Source organism: Equus asinus, chromosome 20 (assembly GCF_041296235.1).
Source record: "Equus asinus isolate D_3611 breed Donkey chromosome 20, EquAss-T2T_v2, whole genome shotgun sequence".
Taxonomy (NCBI): domain Eukaryota; kingdom Metazoa; phylum Chordata; class Mammalia; order Perissodactyla; family Equidae; genus Equus; species Equus asinus.
Window position 1 is genome coordinate 44,155,496 of NC_091809.1, and position 24,142 is coordinate 44,179,637.

At 50.9% G+C, this 24,142-nt stretch overlaps 1 protein-coding gene across 8 annotated transcripts in view; it reads right to left on the reverse strand.

Moving 5' to 3' along the window:
* GRIK4 (glutamate ionotropic receptor kainate type subunit 4) overlaps positions 1-24,142 on the reverse strand; it is a 411,821-nt gene that overhangs the window by 285,026 nt on the left and 102,653 nt on the right. For 4 of the 8 annotated variants that reach the window (XM_070490071.1, XM_070490068.1, XM_070490070.1 and 1 more), the window contains exons 2-3: positions 8,744-8,848; positions 3,388-3,519 (exon numbers count right to left, since the gene is read on the reverse strand). In XM_070490071.1, the coding sequence (XP_070346172.1) occupies positions 3,388-3,469 (82 nt within the window). In that variant the 5' untranslated portion in view covers positions 3,470-3,519; positions 8,744-8,848. The remainder of the gene's footprint in view (positions 1-3,387; positions 3,520-8,743; positions 8,849-24,142) is intronic. The other 4 variants (XM_070490069.1, XM_044752710.2, XM_044752707.2 and 1 more) reach the window with 1 other exon arrangement.

Here is a 24,142-nt window from a genome sequence, read left to right on the forward strand (position 1 = left end):
AAGCAGCAAGGCAATGGGAGAAAGGTAAGAAAAAGAGGATTTCTCCCTATGAGGACAGGGTGATGTTGGGAAAGGACTTCTCAGAGGAAGAGCTGTTTAAGCCAACTATGCCAGTGGAGGAGGAGGAGGAGTTTTCCAGGCAGAGAAGATGGAAGGGGAGGAAGAGCTCTACAGACACAGGAGGGGATGACTAAAGCTTGGAGGAAACCTCCTGGTATATTTGGGACAGTGAGGAGTTCAGTGGGGCAGAAATAAGGAGCCAGGGAAGGAGTAACGGGAGGCAGGCTGGAAAGCCTAGCATTCATTCAGCTGGTAAATACTTCTTCAGTTTTTAATGTGTTCGGGGCAAGGGTAACGTTTGCTAGTATCAGAAACAGGATGGGAGAAAACTACAAGAGACCATGACCCCCACATACTGTTGAAGGTGAGTCTGCTTCCCCAGTGGCCAAGGGAGCCCATTGGTGGGCAGCAAGGAGAGCACTGCAACAGGAGTCAAGGATCTGGGCTCTAGTGCTGACTGCCACCAGCACAGCCACCTACTTGCTATGTGACATTGGCCAAATCACTGCCCTCTTCGGGCGTCCTTCCTCATCTGTGAGAGGAGCAGGGTGGAAAACGGGATCCTTAGACTCCTTTATGGCTCTAAGACCTTACGATGATCCCTTTAAGTAATGGAGGGCTGTAGAGACGGGGTGGGGTCTTCTGAGAGCATTTATTAACTTGCAGCTCCCACAGTCATCACTCAGAGGACCCAGAGGGACAGAAGCAAAATCAAAAGACATTTCCAGAAGACAGATGACTGAAGGGGGCTGACATATGTGTGAGAGTTTGGGGAATTTATGCAGGCAGCCTCACAGTCATAAATAACATCCTTTTCTCTTACCCAAAACCTCATTTGGGGGGTAAGCACCAGACACTGTAATAGACAGTTTGGCCGTATCTCCCGCCCTGCGCTTCCGTTGAATGAAAAACAGCAGTCCCAAGGCAGGGTAATGGGTTCGGCCGCCTCTTTACAAACATCCATATTGTCACCAACGAACAAGTAGGGCTGAGGATGGAGTGGGAGGAGTAATTTATCTCTGAGATCCCTGGTCCCTTCATGCAGCCTCACTCTCACAGCCATCTATTCTGAGGCTTGGGAGTTGGGAGAAATCCCAGAAAAAAACAAATTCAGGGGGAAGGAGCCCCTGGGAAGGGAGGAGGAGCAGCGGCCCCTCCTTTTCCCGGGAGCTCCTGGAGGACTCTGGAGACCCCAGCCCCATCAACGGCAGTACAACCCATCTGTGTGCCACGTTGCCTGCTGCTCAGTGCAGCTCCCTGAGTTTCGGTGACCTAGTTCTCTTCCCACCCCTGCCCTACTCCAGGTCCTCTCTGGAGCCCATGTAATCAGCACCTTTCCATCCAGAAGGATCAGGAGACTTTTAGAAAGGTCCTGGCTCCCAGGATAACCAAGGAGACAGGAAAACAGGTCCCAGCATTGCTGTTTTCATTCTTCACTTCTTTTCTTTCTCTTTGTTGGCTTAACTCTGCTTCGCGCTATCTGCAGGAGATGAGGCCCCGTTTGACCTTGCCAGCCAGCAGGGCGCCTGGCTGGAAATCGGCTGGAAGTGGCCTGGCATGAACCAAAACTGAGGACCAGCAGAGTCTTGACAGAACTGGACAACCAATGCTCCAAGAGTGGGCACGGGAGCATGAGGGGTCCCTTTGAAGCCCTCTGTTGTCAGTGTAGCAGCCAAGAAAGAGATCTGTCAGCTCCACTTTCTGCTTCCCTCCCGGAGAACAAGTGTCAGGAGAGCCGAGGCCATGAGGCACTGCCGATTCTGGCTCGATCCCTTTCCGCTTCCCATTAGCCACAAATGGGAATTGATGGGTTACTGCTTTATCCACTCATTCAGAGGGGCAGAAAACCTCGAGGCGAATGGTGAATAACTGTAGGCATCTTATAAATTAAGCATCTTAAGGATATGAACCGTTTTGTATTGCTGCTAAGCAGAATTGAATTAGGTTTTGAAGTTTCAGTAGGCATGAATGGGGAAGAGGGAGGGAACATCTTGTTTTTAATGCTGCTGTTTTTTAAGCATGCAGAGTGGTGAGCCCAGGGCAGCGCTAGGGGGAGAACTGAGTCACCTTTCCGAGTTTCTATTCCAATCAGCCACCGCTGCATATGCAGGGAGAACCGTGCCCCCGAGGTAACAACAGGGCTTGAGACCTGCAGCTCGGCCTCCGGCCTGCGATGCCTGACCTAGCCAGGGTCTCAGTTTCTGGCTAGTCTCAGCCCATCCTGGCCTCCTGACCACCAGCAGCGTGCCAGTCTCTAGGACCTTAGGACCCATCCTGGTGGCAAGTGGAGGGAATGGGGAGCTTTAAGCCAATTCCCTGGGACTCGGCATCATGACATCTTCCTTCTAATCCAGTCTCTAACCATTTCAGGTTCAGCTTAGGACCTAGGCTCCTGTCTTGTTCATAGAATTCACTTTCCCCCCTCCCCACCCTAGTCTGGGAAGAGGGGCCTCAGCTGGGTACCTGTCTGGATAACCTGCTGCTCTTTGAGTCCCTCTGGGGCTATTGCCTAGCCTTGCCCTGGGGGTCCTGCTGTTGGACAGGCCTTCTTGTGACCAACAACTCACCGCCTGGATTTCTCACTGCTGTGCCCCACCCATCTATCCACACTGACCCCCTTCCTCCATACATATGAAGACACCCCTGATCCCCAACGCCACACGTCTGTCCTGGGCCATCACATGGAGTCTGCTGGACTAGACTGTTTCCTTGTTCCTGCGGCTGGGGCTGTGTCCCTAGGACCCAGATCAGCAGGGCCTCAGCCTGTAGCTAATGAGCCTCGCTCAGTCTTGGGGGGAAGAGGCACTTGATTTCCCAGGAAGCCCTGGACCCCGGGTGGAGCCAAGCCTCCCTCCTGGCATGGGGGTGCTGACAGGGCAGGTGGCAGCATTGTTTGCCCACACCTGGAGCAGGTACCCCCCACAGCAACAAGGACAAGGGACAGAGCAGTCAGAACACATGTCACTGAAGTGACCCCACCCTCCCTCTCCAGACCAGGCCAGGGCAAGCAGACCCCACGTCAACAGCCCGCCAAGCAGGCCAGGTTCACCAAGATCCATTTCCACCCTCTTTCTTCACCTAACAGATGGCCCTTAATGTCCTAGGCTGAGTCAGCCGCAACTGCAACAGGGACTTATCAGCATCTTTATTCTCATCACAAGGGGAGCTGGCAGGTTGACCAGATCAGAGCTCTGAGCCTGTCAGCTGCCACCCCTCCCCCCACCAGCCCTGGCCCAGCCGAACTCAGGGAGGGCATATGTCCCCTGTGGACATCTAGGGTATCCAGAGAGTGGGCTGCCTCCAGGATGCTGTACAAGCAGCACTTACCGATCCTCAGGGAGTGTGGGCTGCAGGCCACCATCACGAGCCACGCAGGAAGCAGCACCAAAGGCCCCGAGACGCGGGGCATCTTCTATAAATCCTCATGGAGCCCTCTGCTGGTCTGGGCATGACATAACTCTGTGAGAGAGTGGTGGGAGCACATGAGTCCTATGCCCCTGCTCAGTAGCCACCCATCCAGCCCAGTGACCGAGCCACTACCCAGAAAGCCTCTATGGGGAGGGCCAGCAATCCCTCCACAGTGCTGCTCGCAGTGCCCGTGGGAGAGTTCCAGGCTGACTCCAGGCCTCTGTCCTTCCTCCCCGTGTTCAGGCTCAGGTTCTAACTCCATCCCCCTCATCAAACGGGGGCAGGCTGGTGTAACTGTGATCGAATGATTCATGGGGTTCCACTTTTTAAAAATTTCTAATTGGGAATGAAAACCTTCATCTGCTCTTAAGGAGCAGGAGCCATGGGTAAGCAGAAGAGGAAGAGACGGGAAGATTATGCCATTGCCCCAGACACATGGCATGCACTACTCCCTGGGGAGTGGAGGGGGGAAGGGGCTGGGTTCAAGTCCAGCTCGGCCATGTGCCAGCTTGGGGGGCCTTCATCAAGGCTTCTCTTAGTCACTCAGCTCAGTTTCCTTGCAGGTAAACCTGGCATAACACCACCTGCCGGGTGGAGTTGAACTGAGGACTAAGATGACATAGAAGCTGCCATGCTCAGGGCCTGGCCTAAAGGCCAAATGTAAGTTCCTCCCTGGCCCAGATGGGAGAAGTCTATTCCCAGCAAACACTGAGGGCAGAAGCTCACATCCCAGGTCATCAGCTGGTTTCCACATCTGTTCCTGCCACCGGCTGAAAACGGCCCCCTCCCCATCCTTCCTCCATCAGCCCCTCTCCCTCCTGGGGTGGGCCCCTGGTGTCAAAGCCAGAACCTTCTAGGATGCTGCCTCTCCCTAAGGCAGCACGGGTGTTGTCCCCTCCCTGAGACCTCTCTGACACCCTGAGACAAGAGTCTGTAGGCTGCCAGCTCCACCCCATCACTGGGGTAAGTGAGGCTGGTGAGCACCTGCATATGCTAATCTGGGGTCACCCTTGGTTAGGAGAGAAGTATTAAAATGATTCCTCCTCCCTCCCTAGACAGATCCAATAGAAAAATGGGCAAAAGATCAGAACAGACACTTTACTAACGACGATATCCAAAGGCTATAAACATCTGAAAAGGTGCTCAGCTTCATTGGGCATGAGGAAAATGCAATTTTAAACCACAATAAGATACCACTATACTCAGAATGATTAAAAGAAAGAGAGAGAGAGAGACAATATCAAGTGTTGGCAAAGATGTGGAGCAACTGGAACTCTCGTACAGGGTCAGTAGCAGTGTAAATGGGTATAACTGTTTTGAAACCTAGTCTCCTAGAGATTTATACATATGCTAATGATCCAGCAACTCCACAATGGGCATATCTCCCATAGGAATGCATGCACGTGCTCACCAAAGACGTACCAGAATGTTCAGAGCAGCAGTCTTTGGATTTCCCTAGACTGGAAACCACCCAGATGTCCAACGGCAGAATGGAAAAGTACAGTGCATATTCACACAATGGAATGTCATATGAAAATGAAAATGAACAGTCAACAACTACACACAGCTGAATGGATGAATCTCACAGACTTAATGAAGAGTGAAAGAAACCAGGCGAAAAGAGTAGGGACAGTATGACTCTACCTACGTAAGTATAAAAACAGACAAAACTATTCTGTGCTCTTAGATGTCCAGTTAGTGGTTACCCCTGGGGGTGGGTAGTGACTGGAAGGGGACATGCAGGGTGTTCTGGGGGTGCTGGCGATGTCCTGTTTCTTACTCTGGGTGCTGATAACACAAGTGTGTTCCATTTGTGAAAACTCCCTGAGCTGAATACTTAAGATTATCTTCACTTTTCTGCCTGTGTGTTACACTCCAGTAGAAGTTTTATCCAATGACATGCCCCTACTCCCTACACACCCTCAATGTCCTGGCCACACCCAGCACCTTGCAGCTTCCCTGCACGCTGTGCCCCCTCTGCCTGAAGTATGCTCCTTTCCCCCACCCCTGCCATGCATCAGAACCAGGCACCTCTCCACGCGCCATCACAGCAGCCGCCAGTGGCTCCAACAGCAGCACTTTCCCCTCTGTTGCTGCTCATTTATGTGTCTACTCCTGGGACCAGTGTGGCTTCTTAGGGGCCAGGACTGATTCCAGTTTACTGTCATATCCCCAGCATCTGCTTACACACAACAGGTGCACAATATATATTTGTTCAATGAATGGAAGGCCTCAAGTCATCGCCTGCTCCAGGGGGTCAGACGAAAATACAAGGTAAAGGATTGGGGTGAAGACAACTCTGCTATTGGCAAATCAGGCCCAGAAGCCTTGTCCTTGAATTCACAGGTGCTGGGAGAGGACAGATGACAGCCAACACAGTCTCTAGGGAAGCTTGACATTCTTACTTGTGATGGAAAAGTCGATTATTCATTGATTGTCTGTCCCCCACTGGAATGCAAGCTCAACAGAGGTGGGGCAGGAGGCAGAAATCTTGTCTGTCTGTCTCCTCAGGGTCCAGAACAATGCCTGGCATATATTATAGCCTCAATAAATATTTGTTGAGCGGATAAATGAATGAACTGTCAAAGAGGAAAGAACTGTAAAAATCTGGTTAGGTTATATAAAAGTAATGCTAAATATAATCATTCATGTCAAATGCCTCCCATTTATGCCCGATCAGCACACTGCGTGATAATTATTATGCAGACGGCTAAATAGGTGTCAGATTAGCCTGTGTAAATTTTGTTTGATGACAGAACTACACTCAGTTCGTGCAGGCCTGACTTTCGTCATTCACGGCCCCAAAGTCTGGCTGATCCTGGAGACCACATGTAAGGACACCAATGGCTGAGGTCCTGGGCTGCTCGTGGGCCTCAGCTGTGTGACCCTGGGCACGACGATGAGAAATAATCTCCTCCCAAACCTTACAGGACTAAAAAGAACCATCATGGTAAATGTTTGTAAGGCTCAATGGTTTGTGAGATTCTTTCCACAGTCTTTATCTTATTTAATCCACAGAATAATTTCTATTACTGATGAGGAAGCTGAGCTCAAGAAAGATGAAGGGCATAGCTCAAGGTCACACAGCTGTTACGAGGCAAAGCCAGGGCTAACCAGGTCTCTGACTCCACCCGCTGTTCTTGTATAGCCTAACTGCATATGAGAGCAGAAAGATGAAGCTTTCAGATTCTTTATCAAAAAACACAAAGAAATTTGAGGTATTATTTTCATTTTAATGTTTAGATGAATCTGTTCTTACACCCTAACAGTGAAGCCACCATTAACTAAAATATTTTAGTAATTTAGGGATAAAAAAGAAATTCTCCTGTAGACATAGCACCAAGACCCCCTTCCTACTAACATGATCCCTCTCTGGGGAGTTTCACCTCCACCCATGGTTTACTACCACCTGCGAGGTGTGGCTTCCAGATCAGCATCTCCAGGGTACAACACTCCCTCTTCTATAGCTGCCTCCTGAGATCTCCATCCACCTGGATGTCACACAGCATTCAGACACACTTCGTCCTAAAGAGGAGGCATGCTCTCCATGCTCCTACCATCTGCTTCTCCTCCTACATTCTCCCTCTTAGTAGGTGGCACCACAATCCACTAGTCACCCAAGCCAGGAAGCTGAGAGTCACCCTAGATTCCTCCTTCCCTGCACCCTCACATCTAAGCAGTCCTCACATCATGCTAGCTCTGCCTCCTAAACACCATAACCGTCTCTGTTGCCACTGACACTCCTCAATGCAGCTGTCTGTCAGCAATTCCCCAGGCCTCTGCAACAGCAGCCTTCTTGGTCTCCCTCCCTCTGGTCTTTCCCTCTGCACTTGATTCTCCACTCAGCGGCCAGAGGCTCTTCCTAAAATGCAAACTAGATAATGACACACCCCAGCCCCAAAGTCTCTCGCAGCTCTCCATAGCATCGGGGTCAAGGACAAACTCTCCACTCCAACAGATGAGCCCTTCATGACCTGGCTCCTGCTCACCTGTCCCTACCACCCACCCACCACATCTGACACCCCAGCAGAGCTCACCCGCCGACCTCCCCCAGCACGCCACCCTCTGCATGCACGTGGAGCGCAGTCTCGTCCCGATGGCCTGGAAGCTGTTTTTTCCAGGCTCACTGCATTGCCTCCCCTCTAAGGCTTTCTACTATCCTTTCCCTATGCCACCACCACACCTGGAACATTCTCCATTAGGGCACACCTCCTGCTTACGATGATGCTGTCTGTGGCCCCACAGAACCGTCAGCTGTGATGGCAGCCACTGTGGCAAGCACCTAGCACACTATTTGACACATAGTAGGTTGTCTATGAATACTGACTGAATGAATAAATGAATGGATGATGTCAAAGAGGCATTTTATGAGTTTATACCAATATGAAATAAATTCCCAGTTTGGCTTGTGTGTTTTGCGTATTCACTGTGGTTAAAACAAACAACCCAACCAGACATAATGCCGTAGATCCAGCAAAGGGTGATCACAGCAATATACGTTGAGAACAGAGGCAAGAAAACACTTACTGCCCTTTTCTTCTGGGCTTGGGGCTGGGGCTGATGGTCACAGCTAAGAACATGGGTTTGAGTCCTGCACTGACGTTTGCTAGCTGTACACCTTGGGCAACTTCTCTAAACCTTGACTTCTTCCTTTATAATATGGGGATGACAAAAGTACCCTCACAGAATTGTTAACAGGAGTAATGATAAGATGCTTGTCCTGTGCTGCTCGAAGTAAGCCCTGGACAAATATTAACTATTCATGACCATTACACTAAGCCTATAATACTGCATGCCATTTCACAGCTGTGGAAGCTGGGGCTCAGAGAGGCTCAGTAACTTATTCAAGGTCACGCAACTCAAGCAGCGGTGCTGGGGGTCAAATTCAAGAGAGTCTAATCATACGCAACCACAGATCCCACGCACCGTCTTCAACTAGAGTTGAATGTGGAGGCACTGGCAGAATTGAAGTCCAAAGTGGATATACAAGTATGGCTTCTGATTTCCAAGGGTCTCTGACCGTCCCCGCCAAAACAGAGCTGGGCCTCAATCTTGTACTTTGGAAAACTCAGAAGGCAGAGAATTTCAAAAGAGAAATTTCCCACGCAATTGAGGATGCTGTTCTTAACACCCTACGCAGCCATGAGGATCATAATGAGTGCAGTGTTCAGGCCCAACCTGGAGGGAAGCCAGGGTGGACCTGGCTGGCGACCTTATTAAGGGAATGCTCTGGAGCAGCCACACCTCATCAGGAACGTGGGAATATAATGCCTACCTCACAAGGTGATGCGCACAGGAGAGCAGGGAACACGTCGGAATTTTCCACCAGTGTCCCCAGTGCCTAGCACAGGCTGGCACATAGTAGGCACTCAAAAAATATCTGTCGAAATAATGAAAGAATCCAATCAGATCACATATGTGGGAAAGGCTCTGTCAGCAGGAAGTATATACTCGTGAGTTACATTCAGAGATCTTGCCCACAGGAACTAACAATCCAGGTCCAATTTCTACCCCCGGAATGAGCTGTTCTGCCATGAACCTCCCACCCTCACGGTCTACAGCAGCAGGCAGCATCCGATCACACAGCCCTGTGAGTGCTTCAAAGAGGTGCTGTGGACCACTGGCCTGGAAGTCAAGGCTTCAGAGGTCTCTCCTCTGCTTTACCACTGACCTGCCCAGGATGTTTTCTCACCCAAACGCCAAAAATCAGATGTCCCCACTTCGTCCAGAAGGGGCACCTAACTTCCATTTTTTCAGAATCTCAAGACTGGACAGCTTCCTCAAGCTAGAAGATGCTCTAAGGTCCCTAAACATCTCTGACCCTCTCTCTCACGCCTGTATTTTGAATGCAAGCTCCACCAGGGCAGGGCCTTCTTCGCTGCTCACTTCCAGCACCCAGGACAGTGCCTGGGGGCGAGGCAGCTAGGAATACACATTGTGGAAGGCGTGAATGAATCAATGCATGAATAAGTGGTTATTTAACTCGGCATTTGTTTGTGCCCTCTCTCTTTAACCAGACTGTAAGCTCATGGAGGCAGGGGAACATCTCTTTTGGGCACATATCTTCCCGACACACTTGCTGCAGTGCCGATCCTGAGTAGAAGCTCAATCGAGTTTGCTGATTCCTGACCAGCACTGGTTAACACGCACAGACGGGCACCGTCTGCCAACAGCTCACCGCATCAGGCGGTGAACACACTGCCTGGACTCCCCAACCCAGTTGTGCTAAATGGCCTCTCCTCGCTGGACTTGTCAGGAGTCCCTCTGCTGGTCTCTCTCTCGTCCTCAAAGGGCTATTACATCATTAATCGTGATTTTCCAGGGCGGGTCGGAGAGGAGGCTGACAGCCACCAGACAATGTTTGGTGGCGAGGAGGATAGAGGAAATCAGAGGGGCAGCCAGATTAATTACAGGTTTCCTCTCGGCTGTGGGCAACAAGATCCTGATTACTCCTAATGACGCTCCAGGCCCCTCAAGACAAATGGATGTGGGGCTCCTCTGATGTTCTGACTTCCCCAGCTGGAAGAAACTCCCAGCAGCAGCCAGTAGATTGCATGAGGTGTGCAGGGTGGCAGGGTGGCTTGGGCAGGGGAGTGGGGCCACCTCCGCCCCGTGGTCTCCTTGAGGGAGAAGGAACCTTTGTGACCTGATGCACTTGGGCAGCATGAGTAACTCTCCTGTCTCCCTGGCAACAAGTAGTGCGATACGAGGGTGCAGGCCCTGACCTGGGGTGCAGGGATCTGAGCGTTCACTAGCTCTGGGAGTCATCTCTCTGAGCCTCAGTTTCTTATTCTGTAAAATGAGAGAATTAGACTAGATGATCTCTCAGCTTCTTTTAAGCTCCAAAATCCGCAGTTCTGGAAATTGTACTTCATGACAACAAGTAGCATTTACTGAATGTTTATTTACTACATGCAAAGTACTATCTCAGACTCATTGCTCCTCAGAAGAACACTGTGAGGCAGAGATTCCCATTCTCCCCGCCTGCAGACATGGAACCCAAAGATGCAGAGGTTGAGTTAGGCTTGCTAAGGTCACTCAGCTGGTCAGCAGAGGAACCGGGCCATCGGCTCCAGGACCCCGTTCTTACCCACTACTCTACATTTGCCTTCTCTATGTATCCCAGAAGCTGGCACACAGTTTGTACTTGAGGAAATTTAAAATGTGATTATAATGATCATCACGATGTTGAAGAAGACAAGTGAAATGCGAGTGGATCTAGGGCCCCTCCACACATTTTGCAAAATCAGTGGGAGTGGGACAAACAACAAATGAATGAGAGTCTCCTTTGGCAAAAGGATCAGCCCAGGTGTCCTCAACTTTTAGGATTTACCATCAGCAGATGCTTCCAGGAGTTTGTGATCACTTACAATACGGCAGGTTAGCTGAGGTGGCTTGGCATCGGCTTGAAACCTGGCCCAGGCCTGACTCATCGGGATAAACTGAAGAGCAGCGGCTGGCCCAGCCCTGGCCTGACTTTAGGGGAGGACATTCAGGGAGCACAGCAACTGCAGGGACCCGCTAGCACTCAGGACACACGACTAGGGAAGCTGTTCCCAATTCTTGGGCACTGATGAGCCAGACATGAGGAATCCCCAGTCTTTTTCCCCTACCCGCCGTGTAGACTTCAGACTGAAGCCCTCAGTCCACCTCTAAACAATGGCCCCTCACCAGGAGCCAGAGCAGACATCCCTGGCTTCCAAGCCCAGCTGCCATTATGTGTCCTCAAGCTGGTTACTTAACCTCTGAGAGCTTTATTTCCACAACTACAAACCATGGATGACGATGCCTCCCTTGAAAAGCTATTGCAAGAGATTTTATGTGTAACGCGATTAGTAAATGTGAATGTCCTTTCTTTCCTCTCTCCACCCCCACTGAAGGCTTCCTTCCAGCCCTTGTCCACAGGCACCCTGGACAGCATCCACATCTTTTCCCAACAAGACGGCCTCCCACGCCTCTCGCTAATATTAATCCACAGCCCTCTCACCTCCAAAATGCTGCTCCAAGCCAACCCCACCCCAGAAGCTCTCCCGGAAGAAGTCAGTCGCCCTTCCTCACTCAGACTCAGCCTGGCATAGGGCGAAAAGCAGAGATTGAAGGTGGAGAGCTCTGTGACCTTGGACCCGTCTCTTATCCTCTCAGGGCTGCCATTTCCTCTTGGTAAAATGGGAAATTACACTCCCACCACCTACTTTATAGGGTCTCTAAAGGACCCATGAGATAACGGGTGGATAATTACTTTGCGGATGGGCGAAGTGCTCTCTAAGCAAAACGGTGTTTGTTGTTCCTTTACACTAGACCTGACAAAGCATATAAATATCCTTAACACAGCTATGTGATTTGTACTGTATTCATTCAACAAATATTTCTGTTGATTGTCTGCTGCGTGGCAGGCAGTATCCAGGCCCTGGGATATAGTCCTTGCCCTTGTGGGGCTTACAGGCTGGGGAGGAGAGATTAATCCTGTATCCAGGTAGCTGGATGCCACAACTACAGACGGCGAAGGAAAAGCACAGGAGGCTGCAGACTGTGTGCCGGGGGAAGGGAAGGCTTCCCCGGGGACAAAGCGTTTGACTTGAGTTGTCCAGGTCCTTTGAAGGGGGCAGGGGTGAGCAGGGAGGAGGAGATCCCAGACAGAGGGAAGAACACGGAGGAGACCCAGAGGCCTCTGGGCGGGTGCGGTAGGGGGAGATTTGGAAATGGCACAGAGTCCATGAGGCTGGAAAGCTGAGAGTGTCTTCTCTACGTATCTGCAGCGTTGACGTCCAGTCCTCTCTCTGCAGGTGTCCCCACTCTCTCTCTGCCCCCAGATAAGGCCCTGCACCTAAAGCTGACTACCCCCATGAACCTTGTCCTGGAGCCAGCATCCTCCACAGACAAGGTGAGGTGGCCACAGTGTCCAATTCTTCTTTCCACGGCAAAGGAGGTAGTTAGAGGCGAGAAGACGGAGAGTTAATCACCAGTCACAGTGAGCTGGGGGAGGTGGGAAGAGGAGGTGAGAGTCAGAAGTGAAGGGCAAGACTGGCTCCAGATGGTGAAAAACGTCCCTGGCATTTATCTGAGGCCACCAGGCTGGGCCCTGAGGGAGGCAAGCTCCTTACAGAAACCACGTGAGCCGAGGCTTTGAAGTAAAATACCCCGGTGCTGGAGCCGTTTGTAACACAGTTAGAGCAGAGAGACCTCACAGGAGTGTCCACGGAGGAATAGAGAGTGAGCACGGGAGGAAGACGCGGAGAGAAACTGCTTTTAAGGACATCATTTTAATTACCTCCAGATAAACACAGCCCTCCCTCCCATGCTCAGGATCCGTCTGGGTGTTTGGGAGGAGAGGGGCTGTCCCGGAGAAGCTTGTCTCTGCCTTGGAATGAGGTCGTGTGCACTGCAACCTTCCATAAAGAGATCTGGGAAGAGCTGGGCTATGCAGCCTGGTGAAAAGAAGGATGGGGGTGAGCGGTGTGTGATGGGGGAGGGGGGATGCATCAGAATGTGACCATCTGAAGCCAGAGATGGGTTATTACAGACTCACGGACAATGGTGTACGATCTCCAGCTCCACCGAGGTCAAAGCTAGAGGAAAGCGCTCTAACTGATGTTAGCCATAGAGAAGCAACTCCTGATCCAAGAGCTGCTGGGTCAGACATGGAGCTCCCGTCCCTCCGCCCAGCTCCATCACACCCTAGTGGAGACCTCACTGCATCTGTCCTCTCCATGGTCATTCTACGTACACATCAGCCTTTTCGGCGTCTGAGATGCTGCTGTCAAAAAGCAAGGCCCTGTCTTTTTTTTTTTTTAAGTCCTAGCCAGAGCAGGTGAGAAGGCAGCTACCCCTAGGTGCACGTATTCCTCAGGTAAGCCCAGGACGGGCCCCCCAGCACTCCCAGGGGTGGGGGAAGCATGGGGGTTAAGGTGGATAGGAAAATAAGATATTGTAAAATAAAGGTCCATAAGAAAACAAGCGGTGTCCCCTTCAAAATGCAAAGCGATGGACTTATTCTACTGGTGCCATCCAAGCTCAGTATAATCTCTGGGAATCGCCTCAGAGCACACACAGAGTCCCTTCCACCCCTTCCCTGCCCTCCAGCTCCATTCACTGATGGCCATCCACTTAGGGAAGGCCTGGCACCAGGCTCCATGAGGGGCAGAGAACAGATACCCAGCTATGCTGGCCAGGTGACCCTGGAGAGAGTGTTCGAGAACTGCAGTCGGGGGTGGGAGGGAGACTTGCTTTTCATTCTAAAGTGTTCTCTACTATTTGCATTTTAAACTAAGAGGTTGGATTGTTTTTTCAATTAAGAAATCTAGTTAATAATTTAAAAAACAATAAAGAATCTCAGCTTTCTCAATGACTGGCTCCAAGACCTGGACACCTTACTTAATCCCCTGAGCCTGGGCCCCCTCCTTTGTATAGCAACGTTAATAACAACTCAGGTTCAAGTGCTCAGTGACTGCTAGGCTGCATGGATCCCTCGCAGCCTCTCTGGACACTCATCACTGGGGCAGGTGCTCTGGCTGCCAGGAGAGCCTGAGCCGAGCTACTGCTCAGAGCTGACCCTGGCGTGTGCTCCAAGGCCACACTCCTCGTCCAGGCACAGTCTATCTCCACACTCACCCTTCTCTTGCTACCACCCCCTGAGTACCTGCAGCCACAGCGCTCGCCTCTGAGCAGCCCCCGTCCCCACCCCACCAGCTCCAGTTCTGGGCTGGACCCCAGGCCCTGGGCTAGAGGATGGCCCTCTCTCGGAAGAAGGGACCGCTACAATCAGCCAGTCTCTGAGGGGGTCAGGGATGCAGAGGGCTCCCTCTCCAGGAGCTGCCCTGGGCTTCTGCACTCATGCCAGGCTACAGAGGAGAGCACAGTTCTCACCCAGCCTGTCAAAGCCCATCACCTTCCCTCTGCCGCGGCCTGGAGACACCACAGAAACCACAGGCAGAGCCAGGCCAGGGGCTGAAGGCCTTACACCTCCCCTTGCACAGTCTCAGGGTGAGCGTGGGGAAATATTCAACTTGCTTAGCTAAGCAAGGGGCTGTCCCTGCATTCACCGACCCCTCTCCCCCCAGGGGCCTTGGTGAAGGGGCACAGAACCGTGACAGCTGCCAGAAGGGGACAGCAAGCCTGTGGGTGCTGCACCTCCACCAGTGGAGCTGCCAATGAGCGGGGCCAGGCACGCCTCCCCATCCCAGCAACTCCACAGCACTGTGCCAGCGTCCCCACACTCCCTGGGTCCGTCCAGCTCTGTGCTGGGCACTGATGGGCTGTCAGCACTCTCAGACGTGCTGTCTGCCCTTGAGGAGCTTCCTGGAAAAGTGTGATGTCCTTGTGTGAAGAGTAAAAGGAAAGCAACACGCCTGTGAACCCCTGATGCCTGACAGTGACAAGGGAGCACTCACAAGGCAGGGCAGCCTTCGTCACCAGATGAGGAAGAAGTGCTGGGAAGACAGACCCAGAAAGACATCCCTGGGCCCGGGCAGTTGGAGCAAGATTCTTGGAAGACGTGGGCCGCACACTGAGCCCTGAGGCATGTGCTGCATAGGAAGAGACACCTTTCAGGTACACGCCGGGAAAAGCAAGAGGTGTCCCAAGGATGCTGACGAAACCCATTTAGCAGGAGCACACCGCGTCTGAGGGGCCCAGAGAGAGATAAGTGTTGTGGTCAGATTCTAGGAGGCCTCGAGTGCCAAGGTTAAGGAGCTCAGACTTTATCTTCCAAGCAACAAGGAGCCGTTGAAAGTTTCTGGACAAGGGAGGGCCAGGACTGGAGCTGTGCTTTGAGGAAGCTGATGTGACCAAGGGGTGCCAGATGGCCTGGAGAGCAGAGAGGCTGGTTAATGGGCACTTAGCCACATGTGAGGGGACTGTGAATGTGGGGGAAGCCATCCCTGAAGGGAACCGACCCCACACTGCCTGAACATTAGGTTTCCCCAAAAACTGGAAGGTTTCTGAGCCGCCGAGTGTTGGGTAGGAGTGTATACTTGGTGGCTCTCCAAGGAAAGCAGAGCCCCAGGCAGCTCCAGAGCCAGCCTCAGTAGGACACAGGACATCAAATGCATGGTGGAGCCTGGATGGTGGCTAGGCCATACGTTGGGCTCCAATGGGAGTGACTCTGTAGAAGAGTCTGGACTTGGAGTCAGAAGGCCTGTGTTCATACCTGGCTTTGTCACCTGTTCCCTTCATGACCGTGGTCAGGTTCTAAAATCTCTCTGCCCCTTTGTTTCCCATAAAATGGGAGACAACACTACTTGCTCTGTCTACTTCACGGGGTTGTGCAAAGGTCAAAGGGCATGTGATACATCCAAGAATGCTTTAATAACACGCAGTCAGAAAGTCAGGAAGGATTTTTTTTCTAAATCAGATCTCTGTGGTTGGTTAGTTCTTACCTTCGCCACTCCCACCCTAACATCTCACTCCTAGTCTTTTCTTCTAGAAAATGTCTGACTCCCCATCTCTCAGATTTATTGAACGGATGAATGATTTATCTTTATTTTCTATAAAACACCTAAGACAATGTTTTCCACCTAGTTGGAGCTCAATAAACATATGATTGATTAATTAATAAAAGTGAACCTACAGAGGATGTTTTAAATCTACTCATCATTCCCCCACTCAGTGACTCATCTTAATATCAATGCTAGCAAAAAAAATGATGAGGATGGCAAGTTGGAGATCTCTCCCCTGCCCCCACCTCCATTCATAAAACTTTACCCAATTCATCTCAGAGGAAGGCAGTGTAAGGCAGTGGTTAGCAACACAAGCTTGGCGTCTGCATTAGACAGCTTACTGAGTCTAGGCTCTGCTACTTAGTAGCTATGACCTTGGGCAAGTGATTAACCTCCCCAAACCTCAGTTTCCCCATCCACAAAATGGAGAAAAGGTTAGACAGTCACAAGGTTGCTTTCAAAGATTGGCTGTGATCTTAGCAGCATGGCAGCAAATAGACAGTGCCCAATGCTTGCACTGTTGTTGAGGTTATTGAGAGCTGTTACTGTGATTACTGCTATTATTGTCCAGAGCCAAATCACCATGGTTTGGGGGGATTGGTATTTGGGTACAGACTTCCCATTAGTGTGGGTGATTGTGAGTACTCTGTGACTGCCAAGAGATTAAGCTTCTCATTGCTTTCAAGTAGAGAAAGCAGATCAGGATGAGCTTTGAAATGCATTGGCCCCCAAAGCCAACCTAACATCCTGCTATCCAGTGGCATCTGGAGCTGGGGGGCACTGTGTGGATCAGTCACCCTTACGGTGCTAACCCAGCGTTAATGGTGCAAGTGAATTGCAAACAAGGCCCACCTGCTGTGCTCAGCAACAAAACCCGGCAGGAGGGTAATTGCCCGGAACTTGAGCACAGGGGGACACAGCAGGCACGGAACATATTAAACAAGGGAAGAGCAACTTCCCCACACTTTCCTTCCCACACCGACCCAAGGAGAAGCCAGCAGGCAAGGAGATAGGAATGCAGGCGCCAGACGAGGAATGCTGCAGAACCACAGAAGAAGGCTCTTCCAGACAACCACAGCTGGCCGCCCAGCCCAGCGCCTCCACAGATCTGAGAGGAAGGGAGAACATCCGGGTGAGCTCCACGCAGCCTGTGTTCTCATGTGAACTTGGGAGCCGAGAGTGTCCAGCGTCGCTGTGGGCCCTGGCCAGGTGTCCCACCTCACTGGAAGGCAGCCTCCTTGATGTTAACCCCCTGACAGGAGCAATCAGGGGTAGATGATGGGCTCATGAGGCTGGTGTAGACAGTGGTGACATGAAGACCATCCATTTGTTCATCCATACACTCAGTATGCATTCATTAGGCATCCGTTGCAAGTGGAAAGAAAGCTAATATGACACAAGACGTTCTTTCGAGGGGAGACAGGCAGCACAGATGTCAATCCCAGGCACAGGCTGGCAAGTGCAGTCACACAGCCAAGGCACAAGGCAGGGCTGGCACTAGGCAGGGAGCCCTTGGTGCTGCCAGGCACAGTCAGGGGAGGCTTTGCAGAAACAGATCCTTACGCTGGTCTTAGAGGATGGAGATGCACACACGCACACACACACACACACACCCCCCACATACAGACATATACTATATACCACACTATACATACACATACACATTTTAGGCATCCAAAAGGGAAACATGAGGCCCAGGGCTCTCACATCTCCACTAAGTTCTTAACACTCTCTGAGACCAAAAGCAAAGGGACAAACTCGGATACTGAGAAGAAAGCAATCATGCCTTTGGCCATCTTCGTTGTCTACTGCAGGCAAGAAAAGGGAACCCCTTCATCCTCTCCCATTCTACTGGAAAGGTTTGCTGATGACCTGAGAAGGGACTTCACAGCCGGGACTTTCCTCCCAGCCAGGCTGCAAGAACAGCCTTCCTCTTCCTCGTCCTGAAGATAAGACCATGAAAAGGGGCAGCGGCATTTCAGGAGGCCATCAGAGGAGCAGGAGCACACTGGCTGAGTTCTAATCCCAGCTCCCTCATTGACTCGTTGTGATTAAGACATTAACCTCTGCGCCTCAGTTGCCTCATCCATAAAGGAGCGATAGGTACTATTTTAGGGCTGATAGGGCTGCTGGCAGTTTTAACTGAGAAATGCATAGAAAGTGCTTAGTTCAGTGCCTGGCACATAGATAAGTCCTCAATAAATATATTCTAAACATAATTCACAATGGCACCACCTTCCTGCTACCTGGAAGCAAACAGTTCGACTGATTCTGATCCGCACATTTAATCCAGCAGAGAGCATTTTCATCAGCACTATTTCATTCATTCAACAAGGATTTACCGAGCACCTAACGTATGGGAGGCATAAGGTCTTGTACAAAAATACAGTGTCCTTGTCCTTGAAGCATTTGTGAATAATAAAAAAACCTACCTGTGTCCTGCAGAACTGTACACACACACAATCAGGTACACAAATGCACACACACATTTGTGTGCACACACATACACATGGAGCCCCTACCCCTGGAAACTTGTCCTGTATATTTAAAGCACCATTATCTACACTGTTGTTTTGTGTGTGTGTGTGTGAGAAAGATTGGCCCTGAGCTGACATCTGTTGCCAATCTTCCTCTTTTTGCTTGAGGAAGATTGTCACTGAGCTAACATCTGTGGCAATCTTCCTCCATTTCACATGTGGGATGCTGCCACAGCATGGCGTGATGAGTGGTGCATAGGTCTGCGCCCATGATCCGAACCCGTGAACCCCAGGCCACCGAAGTGGAGCGCACAAACTTAACCACTAAGCCACCAGGCCAGACCCAATTATTATCTATATTGTTTGACTTGATAGTTATTAAAGTCTAGGCAGAAGGTGGCACAGGAATGACTATACTCTGTTTTCTGGAAGAGGAAACTGAGGCTCAGAGGACATAAATGTCTTGCCCAAAGACCAGGGGAGAGGTATGCTGGGAACGAACATTACTGGGACCCACTCTGTACCACGTCTGTGCAGGTGAGTCAGCCGCTTCCATATGGTTACTTCATCAAGCCCCCCAACAACCCTCTGAGGCCCGAGTCAGAGCCATCCTGCAAAGTGATTTGCCAAGGATCACAAAGCTAATCAGCGATGGGCCAGGATGCAAATAGTTTTGTCTGACTCAGACCCGCCAGCTTCTCCCAGGGGACCAGCGTAGATTTAATAAATGGCACCGCTCTGATAAATTGCAGGCCATTTGGCTGCAGGCCCAGCATCCTGTGCTCTAACCTTTAACAAATACCGGTGGCGGGCTTCCTAGGCACCAGGCTCTGGGCTCTGACAGGTAACACCGGGTCCTCCTGGTTCCTCAAGCACCACCCTGGGGCCTGTGCACAGGCTCTGCCCTTTGCCTCGAACACTCTTCCCGCAGAAGAGCCGGCGCACGCCCTGCCCTTCTTCCAGGCCTTGACTCAAGTCTCGAAGCCTCAGGAGGCCTTTATCCTCCTTACCCTGCTTTCCTTCCTTTCCTTCCACGGCACCTGTCACCTCCTAGCTTATTACATCATTTACTTATTTATATGGGCTTCCCCTACACACACTTGCTAAGCGTAAGCTCCCCGCGAACAGAGATTTCATCTGTTTTGTTCTTCATGTGTCCAAAGCACCTAGAACAACACCTGCCATACAGTGGGTGCTCAATAAAAGTGCTGAATGACTATGAGAAACATGCAAACAATAAACGGGCATTGAGATGAAACACTCACAGCGCTGACTCAGGCTGTGGGCACTCTGGGGAGGGGGCTGTGGCCACCAGGAGTTTCCCATTTCTGTTGGGGAAGGGCAGCCTCGGGAGCATGTAGATCCGACACCTTCCTATTGATTACTGTGACAATCCAGAGACAGAGGCGGCCTCAGAAGCTTCCTATTTGCAACGTCCTGACAGCAAACACGATGAGGTGGGAAGAAGGACATCAGAGAATTTCAAGGCATCCTTGTCCCAGAAACAAGGAGAACCGAAGGCCACTGCTGGCCGCATCTGAGCCCAGCTGAGGGCAGGAAGCCAAGCTCTGCTGCACAGCAGCACATCTTGAAGGCACAGGAGGGCCGAAAAGGAGCAGGGCGAGGGTGGGTCCTCACAACCTGGACAGTCAAGACAGCCAGGAGACCAAACCCTTGGTGCCTAAGACGGATCCCAGAATCTCAGAGCTGCAAGGGACCTTGGAGACCACCTAGCACAGGCCCCTCACCCAACATATATGAAAATGAGGCTCAGGGAGGGAAACTGACTTAACCGAGCTCAAGAGTTTGTGCCAGAGCAGAGTCTAAAACTGGAGTCTCCCGACCACTGGATCAACACTCGTTTCATGGTAACACCCGCTCATTAACATTGTTTTTTATTACTGTCTTCCACAAACCAGGTCTGTACAAAACAGTGGGGACACAAGAGACCATGCAAACAGAGAAACACACTGGTCAGCCATCAAATTCGAATATAAAGTGCACAGTGTTATTATACAGGAAGTGTTTCCTGGTTGCCATGGGAACACTGGGAAGGAGTACCCAAGCCAGGCTCTGGGTCAGGGAGGACAACTTAGCAGAAAGAACATTTAAATTAAAATCTAAACAACGAGTTGGAATCAGGCAGAGGCAAGCGGAGGGGTCAAGGGAAGAAAGCACCTGCATGGCCAGAAGGGAAGAGGACACAGGGATCTTTGGGGATCTGACAGCAGTGAGAGATGGTGCCTGAGGGAGGCAGAACCCCCCATCCAAGGCTTTGGCGGCCATGTTAAGAAGTCTGAATTTTATTCTAACGGTAATGTGAGCCATTGAACGGCTTTAAGGGAAGGGGGATGTAATCAGAATTACGTATGGAAAGATCACCCTGACTGCAATTTGAAAGCCAGTTTAGAGGGGTTAAGTCTAGAGTCTGGGGGACGAGTTGGACAGGCACTGAAGAAGTCCTAGCGAGTGGCAGGGTGACTTGAACCAGGCAAAGGAAGTGAAGGGAGAGGCGGGGTTGCACTTGAGACCTTTTGGGAGGGAGAGTTGACAGGATCTGGGGATAGATGTGGGTCATGAAGAAATGGGAAATACAGATGACTTCCAGGCTTCTCGATGAGCACCTGTGTGGAGGGTGGTGCCACTTACTGACACAGAGATCACCAGAGAAGAGACTGGGGCGGGGGTGACCCCACCGCCAGGGAGAACAGAGGAAGGAAAAAGCAGGAGAAAGGGATGGTGAGCCAGAGGTGCCATGAGCACCCATGGGGTACATGTCTAGCAAGATGAAGAGGATGAACAGCAGGCCCTTGGAGTGCTCCCAGCAGAGCTCAGATGGGTCGGGCCTGAGCTCCAGGTGCACCTTTCCACCTCTGTCCTTGGTGCTCCGGGTTCTGCCAAACCTTTGGGCGGGTGTGCGTCATAGACCGTGACTTCCTTCCCAGGGGCTGACTCTTTGCTCTTCTAAGGTCAAGGAGCCACCTCAGATAGGGATGATGTTAATAAAGGCACGAAAGCTACTTCTAATTCCTGAAGAAGACAGCTCCCTGCCTATCACGCCACTTTGGAAGACAACAATTGAGAGGCAGCAGAGCAGGGCGATGAAGAACATGGACACTGGGGTCAAATTCCAGCTGCACCAACTAGCTGTGTAATCTCATACAGGTTCCTTAACTTCTCTGTGCCTTGTTTCCCTCATGTGGAAAATAGGCTTAAAAATAAATGCCTCTTCATAGAGTTGTGAGCTTTAAATGAGTTAGTATTTGTTAAAGGGCCTAGAGGAGCGTCTGGCACTTAGTAAGTACTACCTAATTGTTAAATTAATAAAAATGCATGCATAAGACAGGCCACCCTAGGAACAAGATAATTGGGAGTAGGGGAGACACAGTTCTGTAGGCAAAGGGGCTCAGGAGAAAGAAGGAGCATCCTGCACTGTGGACTTTAAGCACCCTGGCACATTCACTAGGAAAAAACCTGGGCTGAGCCACATGAATAGACTAAACCACCTTCCACCTCAGATCACTCCAAGAAATAATTATTCTGGGGTGGATCTTCTTTAAGAAGTAATGTTTACTTCGGAAACACAGCAATTGCACCCCAAACGGCTTTGATGTATGGGGAATCTGATCAGCCTCCGTTATATTATGGGAGGTAGTCCTGTTTTATGTATCAGGCTTTCTCTAAAGCACTGAAATTTACAGCACATTTGTTATGCGGCTCAGCAAAAGGTGTATGAATACAGAATACCCTGCTCAATCAACACTGCTCAGCTGGAGAGGCTGGAAAGCTACTCACTCTGCCTAAGAAAGGGATTTGCCGAGAGCACCGGGGGCAAAAATTCCCATCCCGCCAGGGCACCCTGACATTGCGTTCCAACAGGCTCATGTTCCTGCTTCCACTTTGTCGCTTGCTAGTGAAAACAACACAGCCCAGACACGAGGACACTCACTTCCCCTGAGAGCACGGTTCCCTGCCTGTCTGGCTTTCTCCCGTGGCTAGCTTCTGGAAGGGAGAGGAAAAAGATTTATTCATGGGTCTGCCCTCCCTCTCGCCTCCTCTCTTTCTCTTCCCTTCCTTCTTGCATCTTCTCTTTCTCTTCTGTTCCTCATGACTCCTACATCCCAGCTGGCTAGCAAATGCCTATGTCTGGGGAGACCCACGGCATCAAGGTCCTCAGAGACACAAAGCGGGCAGAAGCTCAATTTGCATCACCTTGGGCTCTGGGGGACATTCTGTCAAACTCCCAGACACCTGCCCACCAGCCTCCTCTGACCATGGTTCTGGACTCCAGCCCCATTCTCAGGGACACCCAGGACCCACGGAGCCCAGAGAGCAACACTCTCTCTAGGGAGGGATCCTAGTTATCCCCAAGGCTCCCCAACACAGCCTCCCCAAGCTGCTTTCCTTAGGTGTGGAGACCAGCCCTGGACAAAACTATGGTGTAGGTAAGACTTGCTCATTCATTCACTCAGCCAACGCTTTTGAGCATCTACTCAGTGCTAGACACTGGTCTAGGAGCTGAAAATATCTCTGTTTCACATTCCCGCCCTCACAGAGTGCTGCCGAGTGTCCTGGGGAGCCAACAGAGGGGCAGCCACACCCCCCTGGGAATGGAGGTCAGAGGCGGGTTTCCAGGAGAACCCCATCTAACCTGACACATAAAAGAGAAATAAGAAAGACGTGTCCAAGAATATTCAAGGCATCACTATTCATGAGGGTAAAAAACTAGACATTCCAATGTCCCTCACCCATAGAATTGATACATTGTGATATGAAATCCATTCATACAATGGCATATGGCAATGAAAACGAACTGACTTAACAACCTGGAGGAATCCCACAAGCAGATACTGCACAAAAGAAAGGCAGACACAAAAGATGCATACTGTACCATTCCATGTCCACACGGTTCAGGAAGAGGCAGAACTTATCTATGGCATTGGGAGTCAGGACAGCGGATACGGGGGGGAGGGGGGGTCATAGTGGCTGGCTGGGGGTGTGAGAGGGACAATTGGGTGCTGTTTCTCAATCCGGGTGCTGGATATAAGGGTGTTTCACTTTGCAAAAATTCAAAGCTGTACACTGATGATTTGCACGTTTTTTGGTATGTTTGATAGACTTCCGTGAAAAAGTTTATGTTAAAAAGTTTTTAAGACAAGTAAGAAATAACCTGGCAGAGCAGGGGTCCTCCTTGGCTTCAATGCCCTTGGCTCCCCTCCTTCGCTCTCTCTCTATTATATCAGTGACCTTATGACCTTTCCCACCTTCATCATACCCCTCTCACTCTGTGGTCACACAGGAAAGCATCAAATTAATTAATTTACACTAAATTGTCCATGACTGATAGAAGTTCAATAGTATTACTTCCTTTTTAATAAAGTGGAATTGCTTTAACTCCAAACAGTAACTACCAACAGGCGGCAAGAGAGATAAGTGGTAGGGTGGCGGGCACGGCCCCAACACCCTTCAGTGCGCCCTATGCCACCATGTAACCCGAGGGCTGTGTGACATGCTGAGCTTCTTGCTTCCTGCTAGAGAATGAGCAATGGGCCCCAAGAGTGGGGGCCTTGGGGTCAGCCCCAAGGTAAGCAGAGAGGGAATGACAGAACTGTACAAACACTCCGGGCAGAGGGGAGCTGATGGGTGATGCAGGCGTGCCCGTGCAAGGTTTGCCAGGGAATCTGCAATTGTACACTGCCAAAGAACACACAGACTTTGACCTATGCTCTCAATTTACATCGCTGATTTAGGGGACTTTGAGCA